At 52.9% G+C, this 24,217-nt stretch overlaps 11 protein-coding genes across 11 annotated transcripts; 6 read left to right on the top strand and 5 right to left on the bottom strand.

Annotated features, from left to right (window-relative positions):
* Positions 1-233: 233 nt before the first annotated feature.
* On the bottom strand, positions 234-1,932 carry Z520_04585 (uncharacterized protein; the record flags this gene model as incomplete). Its single annotated transcript, XM_016775090.1, has 2 exons — positions 234-1,113; positions 1,166-1,932. 2 exons carry the CDS (start codon positions 1,930-1,932, stop codon positions 234-236), a joined length of 1,647 nt encoding a protein of 548 aa, XP_016634070.1.
* Positions 1,933-2,676: 744 nt separating this feature from the next.
* Z520_04584 (uncharacterized protein) lies at positions 2,677-4,185 on the bottom strand (the record flags this gene model as incomplete). The annotated part of the gene is made up of 1 exon (XM_016775089.1): positions 2,677-4,185. The coding sequence occupies one exon, from the start codon at positions 4,183-4,185 to the stop codon at positions 2,677-2,679; it is 1,509 nt and encodes a 502-aa protein (XP_016634069.1).
* A 722-nt stretch (positions 4,186-4,907) lies between these two features.
* Positions 4,908-6,457, top strand: Z520_04583 (uncharacterized protein; the record flags this gene model as incomplete). Its single annotated transcript, XM_016775088.1, has 6 exons — positions 4,908-4,959; positions 5,112-5,240; positions 5,359-5,519; positions 5,785-5,864; positions 5,915-6,011; positions 6,065-6,457. 6 exons carry the CDS (start codon positions 4,908-4,910, stop codon positions 6,455-6,457), a joined length of 912 nt encoding a protein of 303 aa, XP_016634068.1.
* Positions 6,458-8,428: 1,971 nt separating this feature from the next.
* On the top strand, positions 8,429-9,628 carry Z520_04582 (uncharacterized protein; the record flags this gene model as incomplete). Its single annotated transcript, XM_016775087.1, has 1 exon — positions 8,429-9,628. The coding sequence occupies one exon, from the start codon at positions 8,429-8,431 to the stop codon at positions 9,626-9,628; it is 1,200 nt and encodes a 399-aa protein (XP_016634067.1).
* Positions 9,629-10,152: 524 nt separating this feature from the next.
* Z520_04581 (diphthine synthase) lies at positions 10,153-11,173 on the bottom strand (the record flags this gene model as incomplete). Its single annotated transcript, XM_016775086.1, has 3 exons — positions 10,153-10,750; positions 10,817-10,941; positions 11,039-11,173. The coding sequence occupies 3 exons, from the start codon at positions 11,171-11,173 to the stop codon at positions 10,153-10,155; spliced, it is 858 nt and encodes a 285-aa protein (XP_016634066.1).
* Positions 11,174-12,070: 897 nt separating this feature from the next.
* Z520_04580 (uncharacterized protein) lies at positions 12,071-13,304 on the top strand (the record flags this gene model as incomplete). The annotated part of the gene is made up of 3 exons (XM_016775085.1): positions 12,071-12,370; positions 12,420-12,620; positions 12,672-13,304. 3 exons carry the CDS (start codon positions 12,071-12,073, stop codon positions 13,302-13,304), a joined length of 1,134 nt encoding a protein of 377 aa, XP_016634065.1.
* Positions 13,305-13,819: 515 nt separating this feature from the next.
* On the top strand, positions 13,820-14,749 carry Z520_04579 (uncharacterized protein; the record flags this gene model as incomplete). The annotated part of the gene is made up of 1 exon (XM_016775084.1): positions 13,820-14,749. One exon carries the CDS (start codon positions 13,820-13,822, stop codon positions 14,747-14,749), a length of 930 nt encoding a protein of 309 aa, XP_016634064.1.
* A 1,124-nt stretch (positions 14,750-15,873) lies between these two features.
* On the bottom strand, positions 15,874-16,391 carry Z520_04578 (uncharacterized protein; the record flags this gene model as incomplete). Its single annotated transcript, XM_016775083.1, has 2 exons — positions 15,874-16,326; positions 16,377-16,391. 2 exons carry the CDS (start codon positions 16,389-16,391, stop codon positions 15,874-15,876), a joined length of 468 nt encoding a protein of 155 aa, XP_016634063.1.
* A 1,141-nt stretch (positions 16,392-17,532) lies between these two features.
* Positions 17,533-18,620, bottom strand: Z520_04577 (uncharacterized protein; the record flags this gene model as incomplete). Its single annotated transcript, XM_016775082.1, has 2 exons — positions 17,533-18,394; positions 18,457-18,620. 2 exons carry the CDS (start codon positions 18,618-18,620, stop codon positions 17,533-17,535), a joined length of 1,026 nt encoding a protein of 341 aa, XP_016634062.1.
* A 509-nt stretch (positions 18,621-19,129) lies between these two features.
* Z520_04576 (uncharacterized protein) lies at positions 19,130-20,527 on the top strand (the record flags this gene model as incomplete). Its single annotated transcript, XM_016775081.1, has 1 exon — positions 19,130-20,527. One exon carries the CDS (start codon positions 19,130-19,132, stop codon positions 20,525-20,527), a length of 1,398 nt encoding a protein of 465 aa, XP_016634061.1.
* A 417-nt stretch (positions 20,528-20,944) lies between these two features.
* On the top strand, positions 20,945-23,053 carry Z520_04575 (uncharacterized protein; the record flags this gene model as incomplete). Its single annotated transcript, XM_016775080.1, has 1 exon — positions 20,945-23,053. The coding sequence occupies one exon, from the start codon at positions 20,945-20,947 to the stop codon at positions 23,051-23,053; it is 2,109 nt and encodes a 702-aa protein (XP_016634060.1).
* Positions 23,054-24,217: the final 1,164 nt, after the last annotated feature.

Genomic DNA, 24,217 nt, shown 5'->3' with positions numbered 1-24,217 from the left:
TGCGGCAGTCTTACCTGCTGACCTGAAACTGTTGATTTTGATCACCAAACCAGACGGAGAAACCAATTGAAAGCGCAAACGGCACAAATTTGGGTCGTTGAGGTATCATTGTGGTCCGTGGTCCAACAAACCCCATTGAGTGGCATTCTGTCGAATACGAGTCAATGACCGAGGTGACCACTCGGGTATATAGCCCTATATTCCTCCTCCGATTCGGAACTCATTTCGCGGTCTCAATTGTAATTCTGCTTCATAGTGGCCAGTATGCTCTTCTCGTTGCCAACAGGCTCCTCGAGTTCAGGGATCCTCCCTTCCCTCTCAGCTCGGTCCATCGCATCAGGGTCGTCCACATTGACCCCGGCCACCTCGGCCTCCACCTGTCGAATGGGACCCTTGAACCATCTTCTCGCCCACAAGAACCAGCTGGCAAGACACCATACCGCAATGATACCGACGGCGACAGGAGTATAGTTGAGCGTCTGCGAGTTGACAGGGTTGAGCTCAGGCAGGCAGAAGATGATGGTGATGAAACCAATCCACAGGCATGCGATCAGTGCCACAGGTCGTGAGGCCCACTTGAGATTGAAAGGCCCATGAATAAAGCCCTGTGGATTCACCATGCCGATCAAGATAGGAAGCCCATACGATATGTAGAGGCCGATGGTCGCGATCGAAGTTGCCGCAGCGAATGCGACAGATGATCCGAGACTGGGTACTGCCAGAAGAAAAGCCAGAAATGCAGCGAGCCAGACGGTGCGGATGGGACTTCGGAATCGTGCATCCACTTTGTGGAAGAAGTGAGGGATGCCGCCATCACGAGCAAAGCTGAACATCATTCGTGAGTTGGAAGTCAAGCTGAACAGGCCACAGTGCCAAACGCAGAATATAACTAAAACGAAGAGCACGATAGCCCCAGTTTTGCCAAACACATCGACCAGAATTTGAAGAACCGGTTGACCGTACACTGAGCTGACTGTGGCCTGGAAATCCTGGATGCTGAACAGAAGACAGAGGATGAGAAACCAGCCGAAGACAGCGGAGCAGCCAATCGACATGAGGACTCCAATGGGCGCCGACCAGGATGCATTCTGGGTTTCCTCGGACAGATGCGCACTAGCCACAGGTCAGTATGTGAAAGGCCTCGCTTCGTCAGTTATGGGCGCACCTAGCATCAAAACCAGTAATTGTATATTGAGACATCAGGATACCGATACAGGCGACGTAGGCGGAAGATGCCCTAACCGACCAGCCTGGATCACCAGTACCATCATAGAACGTGGCGAACACAAATTTGGCAGACTGATGGTGAGGGGCTTTGGCGACAACCGCGACGGCAAAACTGAAGACGCCTAAAGAATGGAGAACTATGGAAGTGTTGTTCAAGTAGCGCAAAATGTGCACGCCGAAGGAGTTGACTATGCCATGCGAAGTCAAAAGCGCCGCATAGATACCCAGGGTTTTGCCTGCCGTGGGTTCGTAACCATTGATGCTCGCCAGGGTGGAAATAAGTCCTGCGCAGCCAAAGGTGATACCGGTGGTGACAGCGACCTGGCCCAGCAGATTGAACCACCCTGTAACCCAACTCGCAAAAGGAGCCCATTTCCTGGGTGCCAGGATTGCAGCCCAGAAATAGGGGCCTCCGGCGCTGGGAATCGCTGAGACAATTTCAGCCATCCCCAGACCAACGAACATGGTGAAAAATGAGACAACAAGCCAGCCACAGGACATGACGCCCGGTCCGCCAGTATTCAATCCATAGCTGAACAGCGTCGTTATACCGGTGATGACCGAAATGATGGAGAAAGAGACACCAAAGTTGTGCATCAACGACCAATCGCGCTTCAGTTCTTGCTTGTAGCCCAATTCGCGTAGGCGACCTTCGTCCTTGGACATGCTACGAGTAGCAGTGCCCGCGTGTTCGGTGTCCGCCATGCTAGGTGCTCGGTTGATTCGCGACAATCCTCGATCTCGTGAGTTCCTGGAGAATGCGGGGACGGGGGGTTCTAACAATAATGATTAGGCATGTGCCTGCACAACGGCTGATACTGAAAAAGTCGCCCGGACACAAGCTCCCTCAATCGGTTGATCAGACTGTGAACTCCCCCAGTGGCAGACGCCATTGTCTTTATAACCCACAGCTCAGAAGATAGCTGGTAACTAGGGTTGCAGACGATCCAAGGGTCTTGGCTTGCTGATAACAATCCACCCAGCCAGAGCCCATGGTCGAAGATAAAGAGTTGGCACCCCTGTCGGGGGCCGGCCAGACGTTGCCTTTTGAGGGAGGAGCACGCGAGGTGATCCAATGACGCAACGCCGTCATCCAACTTTATCGTGAGAAGAGACGCATTTTCCAACTTCTTGATATTCAACTCGCCAGGTCCCGACCTGCATGCTTACCACGTGTGCTTTTGCCCTTCTCGTGCTGCAGCGACCAGACAGTAACGGAGCGTGGAATCATCAATGGTAGACCCCAGTGGTGGCGGGTTGGGCGGCGATAGGCCAGCGGCTCCCTCTCTTCGGGGCGCAATTGGGCGGGTCTGTGCTCTCCTGGCGATTGGGGCAAAATTGACACCTGGCGAGCTGGGTAGAGCCGATCCCCGGCGGATTGAATTTTCGTCATGTAATAATGGTACTGCTGGAGGGGTGGCTAGCGCTGCTGGTGCTTCCGTTGGCTGATCACCACCAAAAGCTCACAGATATTCCTACGGAACAGCTCCGGACGTAGTGCCACCACCCTATAGGTATATAGAGCGCCTGGCCAGCCTCGAGGACACACTCGACGTAGGGCACTTGATCAATCCCGGGGTATATCTCGTCCCAGTCTTCAAGAGGGGACAGTTCAATGGCGGCGATGTCAACTTGAGAAGTGTTCGACATGTCAATTGTTTCGCCATGCGGCTCTCCATCATCTACGGCATCCTTCACGCCACCTGCTTTTGCAGGAGAGAGTACATGAGGAGCAGGCTCGTCGTCACGTCTAGGCAGTAATGCTTTGCTGTGATGTGGCGAATAGAGTCTCACGTACTTTCTCCCCACGACCTGGCACAGGATATTGTGGTATGGGTCGTGATGGAGTGAAGAGATCGTCCATGCCGGACCAAACCAGATATTGGTCTGGGCCTCGTCTCCAGGCTCGGTCTTGTCGGCGTCGGCGTTGTCGGACACATCAGGACATGCAGGTGTGGTCTTGGGATGAATTGTCTTCTTTACACCTTCCTTTGCCTTGCTCAAGGCCACTGGAGTGTTAGGCTCAGCAGGCGGAGCATCGAGGTAGCAGTAGTCTGGGGTTGCAATATCGTTTCGAAGAGCTGGAATCTGTTTGAAAAGATCGTGCTGCGCCAAATATCCTGTCTGGTCACTACTTCTAGGAACTCCGGTGGATCCATCATTCAACGACGGCAGTAAGTGGCCACGTAGAAACTCTCTAAAGGGTACAATTTTCTGGCTCCAGTCATCATCAGTGTAGCTCCGCCCAACTTCGATGGGAACGAGGCGACGGCCGTCAATCGTGGCGTCGAGCCAGAACGAGGTCCGCTGCCACTTCTCCAGAGCCGGCCAGTGATTTATGATATTTGTCAAGACCATAGGTTCTCGTACTTGCTGAATGTGATGGGAGAACTTTGTGAGGGTTGGCTGATCCATTTGAACAACGGGAAATTGGATGGTAGGTATAGAGACGCTGTCTGCAGGTAGGGAATCGTTGAGAGAGTCACCAGACTCACAGTTACCGTCGACCCGCCTCCTCTTTCGAGGGCGTCCCTTGTCTCCTTCGTCACTTACGCTGGCAGCTTGCAATCTGGCCAAGATGTCGTGAATCATCTGTTCTCGTCGCAGACCTCCGGCCATGATCAAGGACATGTCTAGGATGGCCACAATCTCGTCGAAATGAATCGTTAGAGACTCAGATAGCCTCGAATCTTCCCAGGTAGGAGAAGTGAGGTCAAGCATTTTCAATACTTTAACGATACTGGCGTCAGTGTAGAGGCGGAACCAACAGGGCTGAACATCCTTGAAGGGGAAAGTGTGGAGCTTTTTATCCGCCAGGTTGAAGAATTCTTCAGCCTGATCCAGGATGTTCTTGGCCATGCCGTTTGGGAAACATTCGTGAATGGGATCATCTGGGCCGCAATTCTGCAACTGGTCTGCTATGGATCGCCAGAAGTTGCCGTCCCCGTACTTGGACATGGGAGCTGGAGAGGAGCTGAAGAGGCCTCGGGCGGCAATAGTAAACTCGACAGATAGTGGATGGTGGTGATGAGGAGAGAAGGAGGAGTGTGAGAGGAATGCTGCCGGTGAAAGAAGCGATTGGCTGGTGGATGCGTGAAGGGAGGGTGGAGGTGGAGGTGGAGGAGGTGATGGGTGATGGTGATGGATACGCAGTGGGCGCAGCCACGGACCTGGGTAGTCATGACTTTGGTGGTGACGGGTGCTTGTTACGGTGCCGGTGCTGGTCGCGGTGCTGGTGGTTGGGCTTGGCACCATCCCATCTCCACCCGCATCTCGAAAGTGAGGCAAACTGGAACTGACCTTGAAAGCTCAAAGGCTGCAACAAGACGCGACCCTTCCACTCTTCTAACCCTCCGAGCATCCCATTCCATCTTCCATCTTCCGACTCCTTCACCACCGCGAACCCTGCTCGCCTGGTGTATGTCTATCACTTTCCAAATCCTCTCGTCTTTCCACTTCACTTCCCGTTCTGTGGCTATTCAACTCCTCATCACACATTCCGCCTTGTCACCCCAGGCCGCTTGTTGGTTCCCTGTCCCTGCCAGGCTCTACCACACCCGCCTCACTTCTACGTCTGGGCTCGTGTACTATCTGCGAAAACAGGTCGATCCCGAAGCTTCTGACCATTGAATCACCTACTTGGACCGTCGTCCGGACTTCTTTGCAGGCCGTAGTCCGCCATGGGCGATGTTTCGTCTACCCGGCTCTATCTGGGCAACCTTCCGCGCAACAGTATGCTCACCTTATCCGTTCTCCCTCTTTTGGCTCCCTGGACTATATTGCATGCTTGGAGGATAGCTGAATCCTGAATATTGACTCCTGGACCCGCTCACCACCTGTTCCGGGACTGCGCCGGTCGCTGACTCTCACTTTCTCCCTTCCAGTCACCAAACAGGACATCGAGGAGCACTTTGGCACTCATGGCACCGGCTCTATTAAAGAGATCAAGCTCATGAACGGCTTTGGTTTCATCGAGTATGAGGACTCCATGGATGCGCGAGACGTTGTTCCAGGTAAACCCTCTTTGCCCACATACTGTTTCCAAAGCACTAACTTTCCAACAGCGTTCCGTATGACCTACCTTTCCCTTCTTCCATCCTCTCACAAGGCTCTTCCTAACACGGACAATAGACGGAACCATGTTCAAAGGCGAGCGTCTCACTGTGCAGTTTGCTCGGGGCCCGCGCCGGAAAGATGACTTGGCTGGTCCTTCTGATCGCAACGTTCCTCGGCCACGTCGCACCATCTATCGCATGCAGATTACTGGACTGCAGCCGGATACTAGTTGGCAGGTTAGAAATCCCCCTCTGCTACATTTTGGCATCATGCGCTCTGGATCAGACATGGCCGAAGAGTTTCTTGTCCACCTCGGTTCTTGGGAGCCCTTGTCTGCGGATCTGGGGACATTGACGCATACCCATGTTGGAAGAAATGGAGTCTCGTGGCCCTTTCATGTCTTGGTAGTCGAAGAGACCTTTTGGGACTTCGCCCGTCACTGCCAGCTACTTCCATACTCCGCCTTTCCAACTACGGAGAAACCTGCTCACCAGTTTCCAGGACCTCAAGGACTTTGCGCGAAGCTCGGGTCAACTGGACGTTGTATACTCCGAGACTGGCCGTGACCGCGATGGCAAAGGGTATTTTGACTCCCTTTTCTCTCACATCATCTGCTCACCATCTGCCGAAGGTTCGTGGAATTCGAAACCTCGTCCGACCTCAAGACTGCAGTGGAGAAGCTAGATGGACAGACCTTTAAGGGAGCGACTGTCCACTGTACACTCGACGTACGTATTACTTGCCATTGTTTCTCGATATGTCTCCTAACTGATCTTCCCAGATTCAAGAAGAAAGACCGGACAATCGCAGCTATCGACAGAGATCCCCACCTCGAGGCCGTTACGGGCCCGCGGATGACTATGATCGCCGTGGACCTCCCCCACGAGGATGGAGCCCGCGAGGCTATCGTGAGCGCTCACCTGGACGTCGCCCACCCATTGACGACTACTATGACCGAGGCTACGGAAGACGCACTCCACCACGGGACTACGGACCACCACCGCCACGGAGATACGATCCTGACCCATATGATCCTCGCGGACCGCCACCACCACCTATTCGGGGCTATGGAGATCCATATGCGCGAGGCGGCGACCCGTACGCTCGTCCCAGAAGCCCTCCACGCTATAGCTATTCTGGTGGTTATGGTGGCTACGACGACCGACGATACTAGGGGTACTCCAAGGACTTCTAACGACTAACCACTTCAGATTCAGAGAAGGCCAGCTCGGTTTTCCTGGGTTGAGAAACGGACGACACCATCACTAAGCAGGAGCCACAGGAAAGTTTGTAAGCCACAAGTGGTCCCTTACTCTGTACGTGGCGAATCCAGATGACCACTGCACGAGGATTGTCACAACGGTTTTGTTTCGGTGTTTTCAGTTGCAACTTCAGTGCTTGCGCTATGGAAAGGTTCTCAAAGCCGGATTGGTCCAACTTCTCTGCATGGACTTCTGTAACGGGCAGGACAACCCTTGCTGTTTCGGCCCCTCAAGGCAAGGTACGACATACAAAAGCATTTTGATTTCCGAATTTCAAACAGAAGGTCATAGTCTGGACGTCTCCTGTGTGGCTTTAAAGTGGACCGAAGCATCCTACCGTCGACTTTCAACCCTTTTTTTGCAGCACTGGTTCGGAGCTGGCCACTCAAGGGAAACCAGATCAATTCGTGGTCTAACGTGTCCTCCGGCCAACGTCTGAATTCTTCCATTTCTTGTCTGAGCGTCTTCGAGCTTCCGCGGGTGACATGGCCTGCTCCATCTGGCGCTGAAGACGCGTGATTGAGATGTTCCAAGGTTTCCAACCCCGTTCACGCCGCCTATCACCAGTTCCTTGCAGCTGGAGGAACACTCCTTGGTCTATTGTAAATTTGTTTTGAGTTCATCTGCCCCAGTTTTACATCCAGGTGATTGAGTATAGGGAGCTGGGTAAGTTTGCACTTTCTTCTCCCTCTGGCCGGGACAGACAACCTCTCTGGTGCACATTGTGGACCACTTCGTAGTCCTTAAGGACAGAGATTCCATGCTTGAAGGCAGCTCCTGACCGAGGCTGCCAGACAGTCCAAGACACACGTAGCAGGATCGTGTCCTGGGACGGCTGGGTCAAACAAGATTAATGACGAGTCGCATCACTGTAGTCAGACGGGTTGCACCTTTGATCCAGGCAAGCAGCAGGATTCTTTATCTGCTGGAGGAGGAGGTGGCGGCTGCTCCTCCCACTACTGTGGTTTGCCGGAACCTTAGAGACGTAGCGATACAAGTTATATCGTGGATGAATGGGCATTGGTTTCGGCCAGGTCAGTACAGTGAGAACCTGTAGGAAATGTAAACATTCTCTCGATCTGATATGTGATGGAAGACTCCTCGTCATCTCGCATGATGGGTGATGGGCGAGGCTGAAAACAGGTACCTAGCGAGGCTACCTAGGTAGATACCTATTAGGTAGGTATCTCGTAGGGAGAGGCGGAACAGCTATTACGTGCAGAGCAGTACGAGATACTCGGTACTAGTAGCACCGCTTAATCGCACGTGGTAGAAGCCCACCAGCCCGATGAACTCATTTCCCCGATGCCCTACCAGGCACCCACGGGCCACCAGGCGTCGACCCTGGACAATCTCTCGTAAAACTACCACATTTTAGCTCCCCGAGCCTTTTGGCGGGCTGTTGCAGCTTTTGGGTTGCACATTACAGCCACCTCGTGCGACGCAGATCTCTGCGTTTCCGCCCAGCGATCGAAGAGATTGGTGTGAGGGAGGACGAGGAAGGAAAAAACCCGCTTACGCGCCATACAGCAATAGCTGCCGCTGCCGCCCTTAAGTTGTTTCCACCGTCGGAAGAAATCGATTGAAACATGCCTGTACATCGACGACTACTCAATATGCTGGCATATCCACATTTACGTGTATATATCTAAGCCGCACCTCTTTTGTTGCCTTCCCTCAGCCCAAAGAAACAGCCATTTTCCGCCCGGGGCTCGCCCTCTCTGTTGTATCGATTTCCACAGCCCGCCGAACCTCAATCACGCGATCGATTAGCACCGTTGCCCGGCCGAGCACAAGTATACATCGACCAGTGGTTTGCAAATTGCGACATCGAGGAGCTAAAGCGGAAAAAATACTTGCGTCCAGAGGCAAAAGGAAAAAGAATGCCGGTCTACCTCGTCCACGGCTTCCGCTGGCCGCGCGAAGGCTTCACGGGCATCCGCGTGCACGCCGTGCTGCACAACCTCGACGACTGCAGCGCCGAGTACATTCAGAACGCAAACTCGCGCGAAGAGCTCCTCCGCTCCTTTCGCAAAATATACCCAGATATCATGAGAGAACTCGACCATACCGACACGAACCCCGCGTCGACGAGAAGATTGGAATTCATCGAGCAATATAACCCGGACGACTTGGAGAGCCCTTACGCCGTGAGCCAGCCGTACGCTTTTGTTGGGGACAAGGTCGTGATGATCGCGGCGGGACCAGGCATGGGGTTGACTGGACCCGGTGTCGCGCAGGTCAAAGCGTATCAGCATCATGTGCTCACAGAAGCGGAGAAGAAACAGCGCGCCACGACCTTGCCAATGTCCAAGTCGGCACCTTTCAACTCCCCCGCGTATGATACCGCGGCGCTGAGTGTCAATCTGGACGAAGTCGTCGCCGATGGGCCCGGACTGACGAACAAAGCGTGGGAGGCGCTGGCAGATCTGAGAGACAAGATCGCCGAGGGGGAGAAGATCGGATGGTGGGTCGTCTACAACGGAGATCCGGAACGGTCGTTTGATGATGTAGAAGAAGACGACGACGACGACGAGCAGGAGGATGAAGAAATGGAAGACGTGGGTGAGGAGGATGAAGATGCTGGTACTCCTGTTGCTTGTCTTCCTTCAGCTCCTCCGCTTCCTCCTACTGCTGCTAGTGCTTCGACCTCCGCTCCTTCCCCCGCTTCGACGAGAGGTCAAGGTCATCGTCCCACACCCAGCGACTCCCTCCCCATTCCCACCTCCACCATGACGACCTCAGACTATCCAAAGTCTCCTCCACCTGTGGCACCCATGCTTGCTCAAGCACAACATATCGCTTCCCAAATGCAACAGCCACACCAACATCAAGAAGGAGGTTCCCCGGGCCTGACGGCCTTGCCCGTGCGACTTACACCCCCTTCATCAATAGGATCACCTGCAGGGACAACAAGACCACCGGCAAATACAGCACCACCCGCCACCTCAACCTCGGAGACTGGAACCGGCAAGGGCAAACAAAAGGAAAGGGACTTTCCCGAAGAACCGGCACCGGCCAAGGCGAAGGAGACGGCAAAGTCGCAGAGCTTGAGGAAGAAATTCTTTGGGAGAAGGGGCTGAAATCCCGCAGGGGCCTGAAGGTTGTTTCAATGAAGACTAATGATTTCTGACGATTCCGACGATACCAACGTACGATAGCGTGAAAACTTGACAATACAATAAGACCAAAAATTGCCGGGTCCAATAAGATGATCCATTGGGTAGACAGACTTATTGTCTATACGACTACTTCGGATTCTGACCCAAACTGTAATTATTTACCAGACGAAATCCACTTGTCTCATTGTCAAGATTGTCCTGATCAAGGACCAGTCCGGGCCCGAGTTCATGATTGACTGATGTACTAGGCTCCTGTCCACAACCCGCTACTGAAGCAGCAACGACACAGCTCGAAGTCGGCCAGCAGAGGCGTCGTGATTGCGTCCCAACAGACCTGAATGGCCTGCAGTACTCTCGCTTTGAGCAGATGCGCCGACCATGTGCACCTCCGGGTTCACGACATGCTCGACTTGGGCAGCCATCGTCTGTCCACTTTGCTCAGACGAGAGCGCGCACTTTTCATCAAAAAAGCCGCGGGACTGACTTCATTGGTTCCGGTCATGGTACTTCTTCCAACTCTGCTCGAACGTCTCTTCATTGACGGCAAACCTCTTGATGTAGTCCTTCTCCAACTCATGCGCTCTTTTACCGAGCAGCACGAGGCTGTGGAGTGGAGGGCCCAAGTCAACGTCACATAGCTCTTTCAGCGTCCCGCAGGCAAATTGTTGGTCATCGCCCCCAACTCTCGCGCAGCCGATGGCGAGACTGTCTTCAGCATAGACACGTTCTTTCTTCTCCTCCTCTATTTCCAGCATCTGCTGGGCACACTGCATGACAGTCATGAAGCGCGGAGGCTCGTAAATCTTTCTCCCTCTCGCCATATTCTCAAGCGACTGCTCTTTCACTTTGATGTCTAGTAGCAACAGGGTGTGCAGGCCAATCGAGGCGTTTTCTCGGATGCGGTCATAAAAGCTGGCCGGTTTCCAGTTCTCGGTAAAGAAGACCATGGAAACGGTCTGGCCGAAGTTGTAGAGCTGTAGGCCTGTTGCACCGATGGCGTTGAGAATGGAGGCATTAGGAATCGACTTGACGGGAATAGAGAGCTCCTGGGCCCGAAGAACGAGATCTGTGTGAGTCGTAGCCCTGCGCAAGTCTCATCATCAGAGAAAGACGTCCAGTTGAGGCGTGGTACATATGTCAACAACCTACCCAAATGGATCGCCAACAACCAGAAAAGCAACGTCTGCCTTGTCCGCCCCTGCCAGGATCTCGTCGCTGGACGATTCGACCATTTCGCGGTCCGCGACAATCACGGGCCGTCCATAGAATGACTCCTACCTTGACTGTCAGACGAATAAAACCATGTCAGCGAGATATTGCGACGAAAGTAGTCACTAAGATATGGGGGTTGAAGAGGTGTCAGGTTCATACCAATTTATCCTTCCCACAGTGAAGAATGCTGGTGTATGCCTCGAGGTAGACTCTTTCTGCGCGCTTCACAACTTGCAGTCCTTTGACGGTGATGTCTGACTCGTCGGCGAGACCGAGACCAACGAGGTAAAGCATGTTGGCTCTATTGTACAGAGGCCCGGGCGTGAAGCACTTGAGTATGACAGAAGTGACATGAATGAATGGTTTCCAAAGTTCAATAAGTGAAAGAAACAATTATTGGTGATGCCGCGGGGCAACTTCGGCCAAGTCTACTACCTAGGTATGGAGCGAGGTAGGTACGGGCCTTTTGTCATGTCCAACTCTCAGAGTTCATCTCAGACGCATCAGCCCCGTCATTGTTTATTCATCCACAACCTCTTATTCCATCGTCCCAACATCGTGGACTTCCCGTCCGGGAGCAGCACAAGCGTCGTTCCTATGTTGTTCATATAAAACAAACAGAACCAGCCAAGTCGCAGAACAGACAGACCCTGACGGGGCAGGCCCAGGAGTCAAGATGGCGGGTGAGAGGCCGGCAAAGTACCGGCAGGAGATCCAGCAGGTAAGCATCTTTCTCTCTTATATCATTTTCATGTGAGGATACCACCTGCCTGCTGGAGATATCGACAAGCAACAGCTTTGCACATTGGAATGGGGAGGTGGGAGGACGTTCGAAGTGGAATACATTCTGCAAGCCTGTATCTTGTTGACGACGACTTCCTATCGCCATCGCTTTACTACCGGCTCTGTTGAACCGACCGAAGGCCATGGATCTAAGTTAGACGTTGTGGACAAGGGGACAATTCACTGCAAATATGGCTGTGACGAACGCCCGTCACATCCATCGACGCACCTCTTTGATTTCACTTCTTGGTGACGGCAAAGCCTCCTCCACGATGTTTGGTTTAAATCACGAGACAAGCAACCTCAACTGCCTCTCTGGTCATCACATCCTCCCAGCCAAGCGGTGAACAGAAGCAACGTGAAACCCCAACAAGTTCAGCCAGAGCATGGTCTGAATTCAACAACATCATGGCGAATCGTGGATTGGAGAATCCCGAAGACGTGTGCGAAGCTCTCATCGTTGGAAAAGCCCTGGACAAGTCACAAGCAAGCAGGGCGCCTCCCAACCAGGACTCTGGCCCAGCCGCTGCAGCTTCCCCCGATAGGCTTGGAGATGATGATGATGATTGGGAAAGTCCAGAAGACTTCAAGCGGAGACTGATATATTGGATTGGACAGATGATGTTCGTGAGTGGTGAAACGGCCGAGCCAAGCGCAGAGACAACCTGGATGATTGAGGAAATCGTACGAGAGCAAGTTATCGAAATGGTTAGACATTCTCCTACGATTGTCTAGATGTTGCTAACCTACTACACAGCTGACACAAGCAACTGCGCTCGCGAACCGCCGAGGTTCCAAGACCATTTCAATCGCCGACCTCATCTTTCAGATCCGGCACGACAGAGCCAAAGTGTCCAGACTCAAGACTTTTCTTAGTTGGAAGGACGTCCGCAAGAATGTGAAAGACTCGGATGACAAAGGTGGAGGTGACGCTGCTGAAGTTGGTGACTTTGACGAGGTACGTACCTGTGAGCCCCCGTCGTCTCGTCGAGAAATAACAAGCCTCTAGGCGTCCGGAGGAGTCAACCCATCGGCCCCGCAAAAGTCGACAGCGAACAAGAAAGCCAAACTCGTCTTGCCCTGGGAAACCCAATCCTTCTACGCCGAACAGGTGCCGGAAAGAGACGACGAAGAAGACGAAGAGGAAGAAGAGCAGAACGAAGCGACCCTCGCCCGCCTGGCCTCGGCCGACGAACGCACCAAGAACATGACCAAGGACGAATACGTCTACTGGTCCGACTGCCGTCAAGCCAGCTTCACATTCCGCAAGGGCAAACGGTTCCGCGAATGGGCAGGGTTCGGCACGATCATTGACAACAGACCGAACGACGATGCAGTCGATATTCTCGGCTTCTTGACGTTCGAGATTGTGCAGACTCTGACAGAGGAAGCCCTGAAGGTCAAAGCCGCGGAGGACATAGCCAACAACAAACAAAATGGCGGCGGCAGAGGCGACCAGGACGCGTCCAAGAAACGTAAGCGGGAAGGGTGCAGTCTGTTTGAGATGCCCGAGGAAGGCAGGACGCCCATCGAGCCCAAACACGTCAGAGAGGCGTTCCGGAGACTCCAGACGGTGCCGAACAAGTACAAATTCATGAGACAGGGCTTTGCGGGGATGAGGACACCATTGAGGTTGATTTGAGGGCCACTAGGATGGAGCGACGGCGTCCGGGGCAGGTTTGCTACGAGTGCATGCAATGGAGACGAATGGATCTGGAGTTCAGGAGCATCATGCATCCAGATACGATATCCTCTTGATATGAATCAGGCCTGACGAGGGGCATAGGGACTTTTGCATAGCGTTACCAAGATCCTGGAAAATGCCCTGGAGTGATATTCCCCCCTTACTCCAAATCTTTTGTATCCTGTCCAAAAGGAGATACATACGAGCAACAGCGTGCAAAGAAACTTTCGAGTTGCGCGCTTTCTATTACATCATACCGCATGAATCAGGCACATCGGTCAAGGGTGGCCAGGCAGTCCTCGGTAGAGAGCAAAAGGCCTCAGGCCCCATAAGTGAGTGCCGCGTGAGAAGATGCACCAAGGCCTCACTAGCCAGCGCAAAGCAGAGTCGGAGTCATAATAATCGCCTTGATCCTATTCTCCAATCAGACAGGTCTACAGTTGCATCTTTCGCCCACATTCCCCTTCCACTGCATGCCTCATAACCCATTCATCTTCTCTCCCACACAATTTGTAAGAATCTTCGTGATTGTCAACATCACCACCTACATCACCACCCGGGCCTATCTCGACTCCCGAGCGCAACCACCACCACTACCGGCTCCTAGTGCCCCTCAACCCCGCCTCAACGAGGAGGGGAAGTACATCACCAACACAAGCACCGCCACCACACCTACCACCGCCATCAGCAGCAGCCTTGCGCCCACAGCGCCAGCTGTAGTAACGATGGCGCCAAAAGGCAAAGGCGAAAACACAAAAAAAGCCGCGGGCAACGCGCGCAAGGCCGACGCCGCAGCCCAAAAACAAGCCGCCGCCGACGCAGTAGCAGCCTCGCGCGAGGAGGAGAAATGGGCACAAGGCTCCAAGGACACATCTAAAAAGCAAGCTGCTGCCGCAAAGGCCGCAGAACAGGCTGCGAAAAAGGCCGAGCGGGAGGCGATGTTGGCGGAAGAAGAGAAGGGGATGCGCGATAAACCCAAGGGCGCGAACAAGAAGACCGCGGAGAAGAAATCTCGTGGGACATTGGACCTGTCCCAGTTGGACAGTGGCGAGCCCAGCTCGAAAGAACGCGCCCTGAACGCATCCGGAATCGACAACGCGCTGGACGCTTTGTCGCTAACCACCGGCTCCCAAAACGACATGAAACTCGACCGGCACCCGGAACGCCGTTTCCCCGCCGCATACAAGGCGTACGAAGAACGCAGGTTGCCAGAAATCGACAAGGAACATCCCGGGTTGAGACGGAACCAGAAGATCGAACTCATTAAGAAGGAGTTTGAAAAGAGCGATGAGAACCCGTTCAACCAGGCGGGCAATGTGAGGTATGATGCGAGCAAGGAGGAATTGGCGGAGCATAAGAGGAAAGTGAGGGAGGGGGTGGAGAATCGGTTGGGCGAGAAATAAAAGCCCTCTCCCAGACATGGGAATGAAGGTAGAAATTTTTGGGGGCTGTGCGACCAGCGATAAAATGCGGCTCTGCGTCCCCATGGACGGGAGGTCAAGACCCGTCTGGGTTCCGTCCATCCGTCCGTCTGGTGAACGGGATCTCTCTGCGCCAAACAAAACTGACGGCGCCAGCCGATGATCATGAGGTTCTTGAGATATCAAAGCGAACACACAAGGCCAGGGGCAGACAACCTGCAGCTCTACCTCGATTCCCGCCTGCAGGCGGGGGGAAAGGGGGTGGCTATGGCCAGAACAAACCCCGCTGACTTGACTAGACTGCAAGATACGATACGACATGGTATGATTATATACGAGCACCACATGCACGAGAGACGGGGTTTTAATGCGGGGTGGAAGATGGAGACCATAAGAACCGTTACTATACTCGGGACGACGACTGCAAGAAGACCCCACGGATCGATTGAATCGACGGAAATACACAAACAAGGCTGGGTGGGGATGGTGCAACGGTTTGCTTGCCTTCTTCGACCCCTCTCGAACAGTCCTCGTCCACGGTCCTCGTCCTCTTCCTCTTCCTTCTACTTTGCGATATACGCCCATGCATCGGGCCATGGGCCGGAGAACAAGCCATACCCATACCCAGGGGGGCATATTACGTACTTTAGACCATATAGCGATCTGGGGAGAGAGAATGCAACAAGTTCTATCCGACTTCATATAGAGAGACACGCGGGGGATGGACAGAATAGACCGCGTGTTCAAGAGCGAGTGAATAACAATTCTATACTTCCTCTTCCAGTCTTGTTAAGACCCTAGGTACCTAGGGATGCTGGACAAGATTATCCTATGCCATTTGCTCATACAAGAAGACGAGGGATGTACGAGGGTATGGGAAGGAGAGGCTGATATATTATAACGTCTTATGTGCTTACTGCTCACATATCACTTCGTCCACAGAGACCACCTGCAGAACGGGAAAGTTCGTGCCCATACTGGCAAGCCCCTGGTTTCGACTTCTTTCGTTGAACGGCACCCCCATGCAGGCTCTCATACTACTCCCAAAACCCCCTTGACCTCCGTCGGGATGCCCGCCGCCCTCTTATCCCCAGATACCTAGGTATTTACGGGTTGGCCCCTTCACAAGCGACAAAATCATCACCACTGGCACCCGTATGAGTGATGACTCCTGCGTAGTCACCGTCTCCATTGAAGATGACACGGTCCGGCCCGGGAGATCCACCACTATACACCTTGAAAGTGTCCAGGATTGGGAACTCGTAGTATGGCCCATCGACAGGGAAATCGAATCCCTCGTAGTCATTGTATTGGTGCGGGTAGTCGTCAGACCCTTCGGTTTGTCCGTCCTGGTAGAGGGAGTAGCCTTTGGAGAGGGCGGCATCGATGTCAGATTGCCAGTAGCATACACTACCGCAGGTTTCGACGCAGGATTGGCGCTTCGTGAATGCATTAAACTCCCGAGGCCAGAGTGACGGGGATGCGGGCTGTTTGCTGGAGGAAAGCGCTGACGGGAGAGCAAGGACCGGAGTGAGAGCGAAGAGAACGCTGGCTAAGGCCTGGAAGAAAATTAGAAGGTGAGAAAATAGATGAGTGTGTTTCCTCGAACCTTTGGGAGCTGCATTGTTGTGGGAGTGTATCAAGGAAGCGTGATCGTAGGCTCGTAGTATAAGATGAAGTGATAACAGAGGTCGTGTTGAGCAACGGGGTCGCGAGGTTATGATGCTGGTCTGCGCCTTCTTCGAATAATCCTTCTCACAGTTCTTCGATGGTCGTCCTTTGCGTCCTGAGCTTCGTCAAGCAACAGTCGCGGCATGCCTTTAAGTAGTATTCGAAGGCAGCGCTGAGTTCTCACGGTATCGGACCCCACCGGTCAACTTGCAGATTGTGTAACACAAACAAGAGTCCACCATGATCCTTCAACAATCATTCTGCACCCGCCTCAAGCCGCAAAGCAACACGTGCATCTTCCAGGATGCGATATGCTCACAATAGCGGCTGTCTTACCTTGGCCGACCAGGATGCCAACAGGGAACGATCAACAAAGACCAGGCCGTAGCCGAGCTCCTCCTAAGGCAGGTCCCCGCAGCACCAAATACGTAGAACCTCAGAGGTCACACGGAGAGCTTTCCCCAGACCGGCGGCTGCATGAGGTGACGGTAGTCCGGATTAAGCCTGTCAAGGCCATGAAGTGTAAACAAGCACTGTGAAGGCATCACCTTAGCGACAACCGTGCACCATATGGGTCGTTCGGTTGGCACCTATCAAGGCGTAGATGTCGAGCACGAAAGCAAAAAGGAAAGTTGAAGAGGCGCCGGATCGACAGCATCCATGGCTTCGAGAAGGTCTTGGCAGGTTGATTGGCTGGACTTTGGCGAAGAGCGAAGGAAAGAGATTGGACGCTCGGACCTCAACTGCATCGGCCATCCTTGTTCTCCATCTCTTGTTCCCTCCTGCGTCTGCCGAACGATCAGGTCGACTCCCTAGGAAAGCCTTGTTCGGGTTGCAAGATGTAACATAAGTCGGCGATGAAGCTTGTTTCCGGGTCTGATCAGCCATGATGCATAAAGTTTCAGATTTTGGTATCTGTCATATCCACTTTGCGCTGTTGGCGACAGCAGTAGCTGGGATAGTCAGGCTTCGTTCTGTTGTTAGGATGAATTCCTTATTATCCAAGTCTGAAGGTGGTCCCTATCGTTGAAAACAATCCAATAACACCTCGGGAATCGAGCACACATCGTTCGCCGCATGATTCGTGCCTCGTATCACGGGCGCATGACTGTCCGCACATCCCAGACACAGAGGAGTTCATCCCAACCACAGCTGGCCGCCCACCCCTCACTGCCGAACAAGCACCAATCCACGCCAGTCACGAACTCGGTATGACGACCCATACTACCAAGCTCTCTGGCGGGACCTCCTTGCTCCCCTCCGTCTGTCCAGACACGACATGTCATATCATAGCTGGCGCTGAGGAGGAGATCGGGAAGGTGTGGACTCCATGCAACCTTCCGCACCGCGTAGCTGTGTCCCTGCAACATATGAAGGGGGCCCTTGGGCTGACGGATATCAAATGTTCGAATGATACGGTCAACCCCGGCAGCGGCGACGACGGTGCCGCGATATTTATTCCAATCGTGAGTGAGGGCTTCAGCAGGTGGAAAGGTCGGTTGGATCTTCCCAACCGCAGCCCCCGCGGACAGGGGAGCCGCATGAATAGGGATTTGTAATATGAGATGGTTACTAGCACTGGCGGGTGTTCTCAAATCCCACACCCGGAGGTGACTGTCGGAACACACTGCGCTCAGCATCCCATCGGTGTGAGGACTCCATTGGACGCTGTACGTGCAGGAATGGGTGGGGAGTGTTAGCAAGCTCTGCTGGCGTTCCGGACTCCATATCTTGACAGTGCCGTCCCATGACGACGAAGCAAAGGTCGCCTTTGATGTGAGATTCCAGCTGCAGGAGAAAGCTTCTCGCGAATGTTCTTCAAATTTAGCAATGGGAAATTCCGGTGCGAGGGAGGTGTCGTAGAGCCGTAATGAGCCATCGCCAGAGGCCGTGAGGAGATGGGAGCTATGGGCTTCGGAGTGGGTTACATCGTAGAGGGCATCTTGTGTAGGGTAGCTAGTCAATCGGTTAGCACGGGCATCTGTCTCTCCTGGACACCATGAGTCCAAATTCCGTACACTTTGAGAGGCACAATGCCTTGAGCTGTCAGCTCCAGCGCATATAGCCGTCCGTTTCCCACTAGACCATAATTTGCTGCAGCAGCGACAGCTATGCGATTATCAAAGAAGGGGGAATATTTGACTGCGTAGCCCTGGAAGCCTTGTGTGCGGAATTCTAGCATGACTGATACTGAAGCTCTGGTCTCGGAAGTGAACAGTCACTCATCATGCCTGGTTTGCCACTGCTCTGAGGAGGTCAGTGTCAAATATAAGACCAGGTTGGCATCCACCCAAGAGGTTCCAGAAGGGAATGACTGAAATGTATCTGAAAACAAGTTGCTGGTGACCGGTGAGTAAAAATGTGAAGCGCAGAATAAAGGGAAGACTGCGGGATTCTCAGATGGACAACTGACCAGTCGACCTGGACATGGGCCGAGGTTTCTCCCCGCCATCGCCGTTGCAGTCGCAGTTGCAGTTGCCATCGCCGTTGCAGTCGCAGTTGCAGTTGCCATCGCCGTTGCTATTGTCATCGTCATTTCCCACGCCGCGTATTCAAAGTTGACTAAGAAACTCATTCCTTGAAGCAACGTTCGTGAGTGCTTTTCGCAGCCTGCGTCTTGCAACCAATACTTCAAGGCCCCCGCCGCATCTCAACTCTGTACCATGGCCCCCAGCCGAGGACACATCCACCATGGACGCGTTCATCTTGCGCAAACGACGTCGCGTGTCCCCGCCACAGAGTGACCTCGCACCCAACGCTGACCCCGAACCACCGATCGCCGAGGACGACGAATCGACCGATGTCAAGCTGGCAATTCTTTCATCTCTGCACCCAAGCAGGCGTCAGGATGACTTGCTGGAAGTCCTCCTTGGCTGTGACGGCTCCGTGGACGCTGCCATCAAAGCACTCTCGACTACTGGGCACAATGTCTCTCCGCCACAAAAGCGGCGAATGATGGGTGCTGGTATGCAGACTGGTCTACCATACGCGTCAGAGAACAAGAGCCCATCAAAGCCAACAGGGCAACAATCCTTGACTAAAAAGGGCAAAACTCTCCATCTATACACGCCGCAAGACATCGCAAACCACACACCCTGTTCCATCATCCACAATTTCCTGCCCACCAATCTCGCAAACGCCCTTCTGGAAGAGCTTCTTGCTGAAGTTCCCAGCTATGACTCTATTCAATTCAAGATCTTTGACAATGTCGTCAAGTCCCCGCACACGGCATGTTTCTATGTCGACAGCCTGGCAGACATTGAGCGACAGAGAAGCGAGTATTACTACAACGGCAATGATCTTGGTGATATCCGTCAGATTCTGCCAGTCATGAAGCAGGTCAGCGCTCTTGTTCGTGATGCTGTCAACAAGGAAATTGTTGATCGGATCCGCGACTTTTATCCAGACGGGAAAAAACTAAAATATCAGTCACCCCTGGTATGGGAGCCCAACGCCGCCTTCGTCAATTGCTATGATGGTGGCGCGCAACATGTGGGCTATCACTCTGACCAACTTTCCTATCTCGGGCCTCGGGCCATCATAGGGAGCTTGAGTCTCGGGGTTGCAAGGGAGTTTCGCGTCCGAAGAATCGTACCCAAGGACGACCCCAATGGACCCGACAAGCCTGAAAATGCTTCTTCTGCGGCAGATGTGTCGGGGCAAATCGCGATCCATCTCCCCCACAATTCTCTCCTTGTGATGCATGCCGAAATGCAGGAAGAATGGAAGCACAGCATCGCACCGGCGCTCACTGTCACTCCCCATCCTACCGCTGGTAATAAACGCATCAACATCACTTATAGGTGGTACCGAGAAGAATTCCGCCCCAAGAACACCCCAAAGTGTAAATGCGGGGTCCCTTGCGTGTTGAAAACGGTACAGAAACAGAGGGCCAATCGGGGTCGATATATGTGGATGTGTCAGGTTGGAAACAAGCCGAGCGGTGGCGAGGGATGCGGGTGGTTCGCATGGGCGAGATTTACAGATGATGGTGTCCCTGTGAGTTGGAAAGATGGGACGCCAGGAGAAAAGGGTCAGCCAGAGGAAATTGAGAACCAGCAAAAGACAGACAACAAGGCTGGCTCATAAGCGCACTAGACTCCCATCTCTGGAGATGGCCAATAGATGCATTGATGTGCTTCAGAGAAACTACTCCAATGAAACGACAAAACGAGAAAGGGATAGGGAATACCCAAATCGAACTCCTTGTGTCTGAGGTGCTATCTTGCGGTACAAAAGTCGAGCAACGACATCCACCTTACAGACTTTCCACTGCTCATCCTGCAGGGGAGCTTTTGGGTCCTCTACTCGTACGCGCCTTTCAGTCAACTAACAGATGAGGCTGGCGGCTACAACTTCTTGAGGAATTCTAGCGCCCAGGCGGCAGCCTGGACCTCAGCCTCATGTTGCACACCGCTTGAACTTCTACACCTTCTACTGTCAACTCGTCTTCAAGGTATCCTCTACATTGGTTTCAGTCCAGCTAAAGTTGACCTCAACTTCACAATGTCATCGGTGTCGGAGTCTCCCATTGCATCATCCAACGAAGGGGGACCAGCTCAGGGCTCGAAGGACCCTGCCGGTTCCTTGTCACCAGGAGAATTTCGTCTGTTCTATTTAGAGCCAGCTTCCGAACATGTCACAGGAAGATTGCGCGTCTTCAAACTCGATGGGGCGCCGGACTTCAGAGCTTTGTCATACACATGTGGCGACCCCTATCGAAAAGGGCACTTCCAAATGGATCGTCTGGTTGTAGAGCCTGACGAGTCATGTGACCAGGAGCCTTCGTGCACCGTTATTTGTAACGACGAGCCGATCAAAGTCATACCCAATCTTTTCAACGCACTGCACAACTTTACAACGCTGAACATCTGTGGATGGCTGTGGATTGATGCGATCTGTATCAGACAAAATGACATGGAGGAACGAGCCGCTCAGATCAAGATCATGGGAACAATCTATTCTCGTGCTGCAGAGGTACTGATCTGGCTGGGACACGAAACTTCACTGTCGTCAGACTTTGTCTACACCATGAAAAACATCGCACCCATCGTTTCTGAGGCGCGTGCTGAGGGTACCTTGGCGTCACTTGCTCGGGAAGGTTCTTTATCTGAACATCTTTGCAAAGGTATACTAGGAGTTACAGACTTTGCTCGGTATCTGATGGAATGGTCCCTTTTCACTTACACTTGTCGATGGTTTCATCGATTGTGGACCACTCAAGAGCTGGTTCTCACTGAGAAGCCACGATTCTTCTGCGACCAGATTGAACTGGATTGGGGGAAATTGGCGAGTTTCGCTTTCATCGTATCCGAAATGGTTTGGACGACCATGGTGTGGACCCAGTTGCACAAGGTAACGGACGTACCTTTTGAGGAATTGGATAGTGTTCCGGTCCTGGGGATATTAAGTTATGCCGACCCCTCAGCCACCCTTTCTCGTCTCATTCCCGCCTCGAGCCAACAGGAGATGGAGAGCTTAAATCAACGTCGTCGCCATTTCATCCACTTGCACAACATCCTAGCTATGCAGACGGGGAAATCATGCAGAGACCCCAGAGATCGAGTTTTTGCTCTGCTGGGAATCGCAGAAAAACAAGCCGAGATCGATTTCGCAACTTTGATCCAGCCAGATTACTCTAAAAGCTGCGAGCAGATCTATATCGAGCTGGCATCTCTAATTCTTCGAGAATCTCGATGTCTCGACTTACTTGGTTGGGCCTGCCTTTCGGGCGATCTTTCCCTCCCTTCTTGGACCGCGGATTATCGCCGCTCGCCAAGGGAGTTCACTCCTATACATTGCTACTTCGATGCAGACAAGGGCCCTTTTGACTCGGCTGGAGAAACCTTTCACAATGATCAGGTGTACATTGATGGCAGGATACTCCGTTGTCTGGGAGCGAACTTCGATATCATCCAAGAGACATATCCTCTTCATAGCGCTCCCACAGTGACGGCCTCCTCGGTATCGTTGCTATCTTTCCTAAAATCACACACGACTGATATAAATGGATATCGACCTTTGGAAATGCTTTTCAACACCTTGACCTTCAACGACAGTGCTGTTACGTCGTTCGGAGTGACAGATCAGCGAATTCGGAGGCCTCTAAGGGAAAGAAGCTTCGTGGCCTTTCTGGCAAGTTTCTTAGTGGTGCATTCCTCTTCGGCCCATTTGTCTCCTTTAGAGTGGGAGGCTCGAGCCGACGAGTGGATCGAAACAATGGCCATACACAGCGTTCCCACGGACTCGGAATTTTACTTTGACTTCTCGATAATCAGGGATGTGTATCAAGAATTCACGCAAAGTGCCTTTCATCCTTCAGCTACCTGTAAAAACGTCGGATCAGTGGCTGAGGATTTCTTTCAGGTGTACCGGAAAACCGGGTCTGCGTATGACTTGTTTTATACGAAGAGCGGCCTGGTTGGGATGGGACGCGGTATTCGCGAAGGAGACCAAGTGTTCATCCTCGCCGATGCACATACTCCTTACATACTCCGTCCCACCGAGAATGCGGGCCAATACAGAGTCGTGACGGATTGCTTTATCTTGGACCACATACACGGCGAAGTTTGGGACAAGTACGATCCAAAAAAGGAGCCGATCGCTCTCGTGTGAAGCAAAGAACAACGAGACCACTCCTAGCAGGGCTTCTAGGGATTTGTCAAAGCAGAGCGTCTGTGAGTGCCAATCTGGCCCAACTCACAGAGAGATCATGAGGCGGTATGGTGGATACGACACACTGATCACAAATCTCTTTTCTTTTTCCTCTTCTTTTGGGCGCAGCACAACAATGTGGAAGGCGCACCAGTGCATTGAGCCATTCAATCTCTGCACATGGGTTCACCACAGAAGTAGAATGAGGAGGGAGAGGAGGAAGCGGCGAGAGAGAGACAGAAAAGAGCAAAGATATGGAGGAACTGAATCTCTCTCGCAGCTTTCCCCCAGCTAAACCTATGTGGATCTTGATTCTCTATTCCTCACATGATTATCAATTTCAAATAGCTTGTGCCTTTCTCTTTTTTTTCCCTCTCCACCTTCCTTGACAAGTGTTGAGAAAATAAACTAGCTTTTTGCAATACTTTGCCTAGGTGGCGAGTAGAGGTGTATAATATCATATTACGACCAGAACCTGGAAGGACGCGTAGGGAAACACACACACACACACACACACACATATAAACCAGAGTAACTCCAGAACTAAATAAACACTTAGATAGTGACAGCGCAAACTACATTTCACCCGCACAAGGCCAATTTCCCCTTAACTTTCCCGGTCTTGGTTCCGGTCGCGGTCTCGATCGCGGTGGCAGTCAGGAGAAAGACAAGTGTCAAGGTCAAGCTAGAGGGTTCGAGGACCACGCTGAAACTGGGGGATCCTGTATGTATCGCACCGTACTCGGGGGGCAGGTGTCTATCGTCGCCTGGGTGGTTTCCGCCTCGAAGGACGACGCTGGGAAGGGGGCGACAACACGGATGATCGTGCCTCGCCAGATTGTCAACTTACATTCTGGGCCTTGATTTAGTGTTTCAGACCGTCCGTCACGGACGCACGCCTTTCAGGCGCCGTTATCAGGGCGTTCTATGCACGCTCTGTAGCGAAACTGCACTGTTCACGGCGATCGCTACAGCTACAATACCACGAAGCAAAGGAACGGAACAGGACTTGTTTCATGCAATTTTATTTCGCCCTCATAGCCAGGGCGGCCCCCAAACCCCCGTCTCGTAGAGGCTCTCGGCCTCGTCGCTCAGCCCGGAGGCCTCTCTCATTTGCTGCCACAC

Source organism: Fonsecaea multimorphosa (genome assembly GCF_000836435.1).
Source record: "Fonsecaea multimorphosa CBS 102226 unplaced genomic scaffold supercont1.7, whole genome shotgun sequence".
NCBI lineage: Eukaryota > Fungi > Ascomycota > Eurotiomycetes > Chaetothyriales > Herpotrichiellaceae > Fonsecaea > Fonsecaea multimorphosa.
This window is presented reverse-complemented; position numbering and strand designations above follow the sequence as displayed.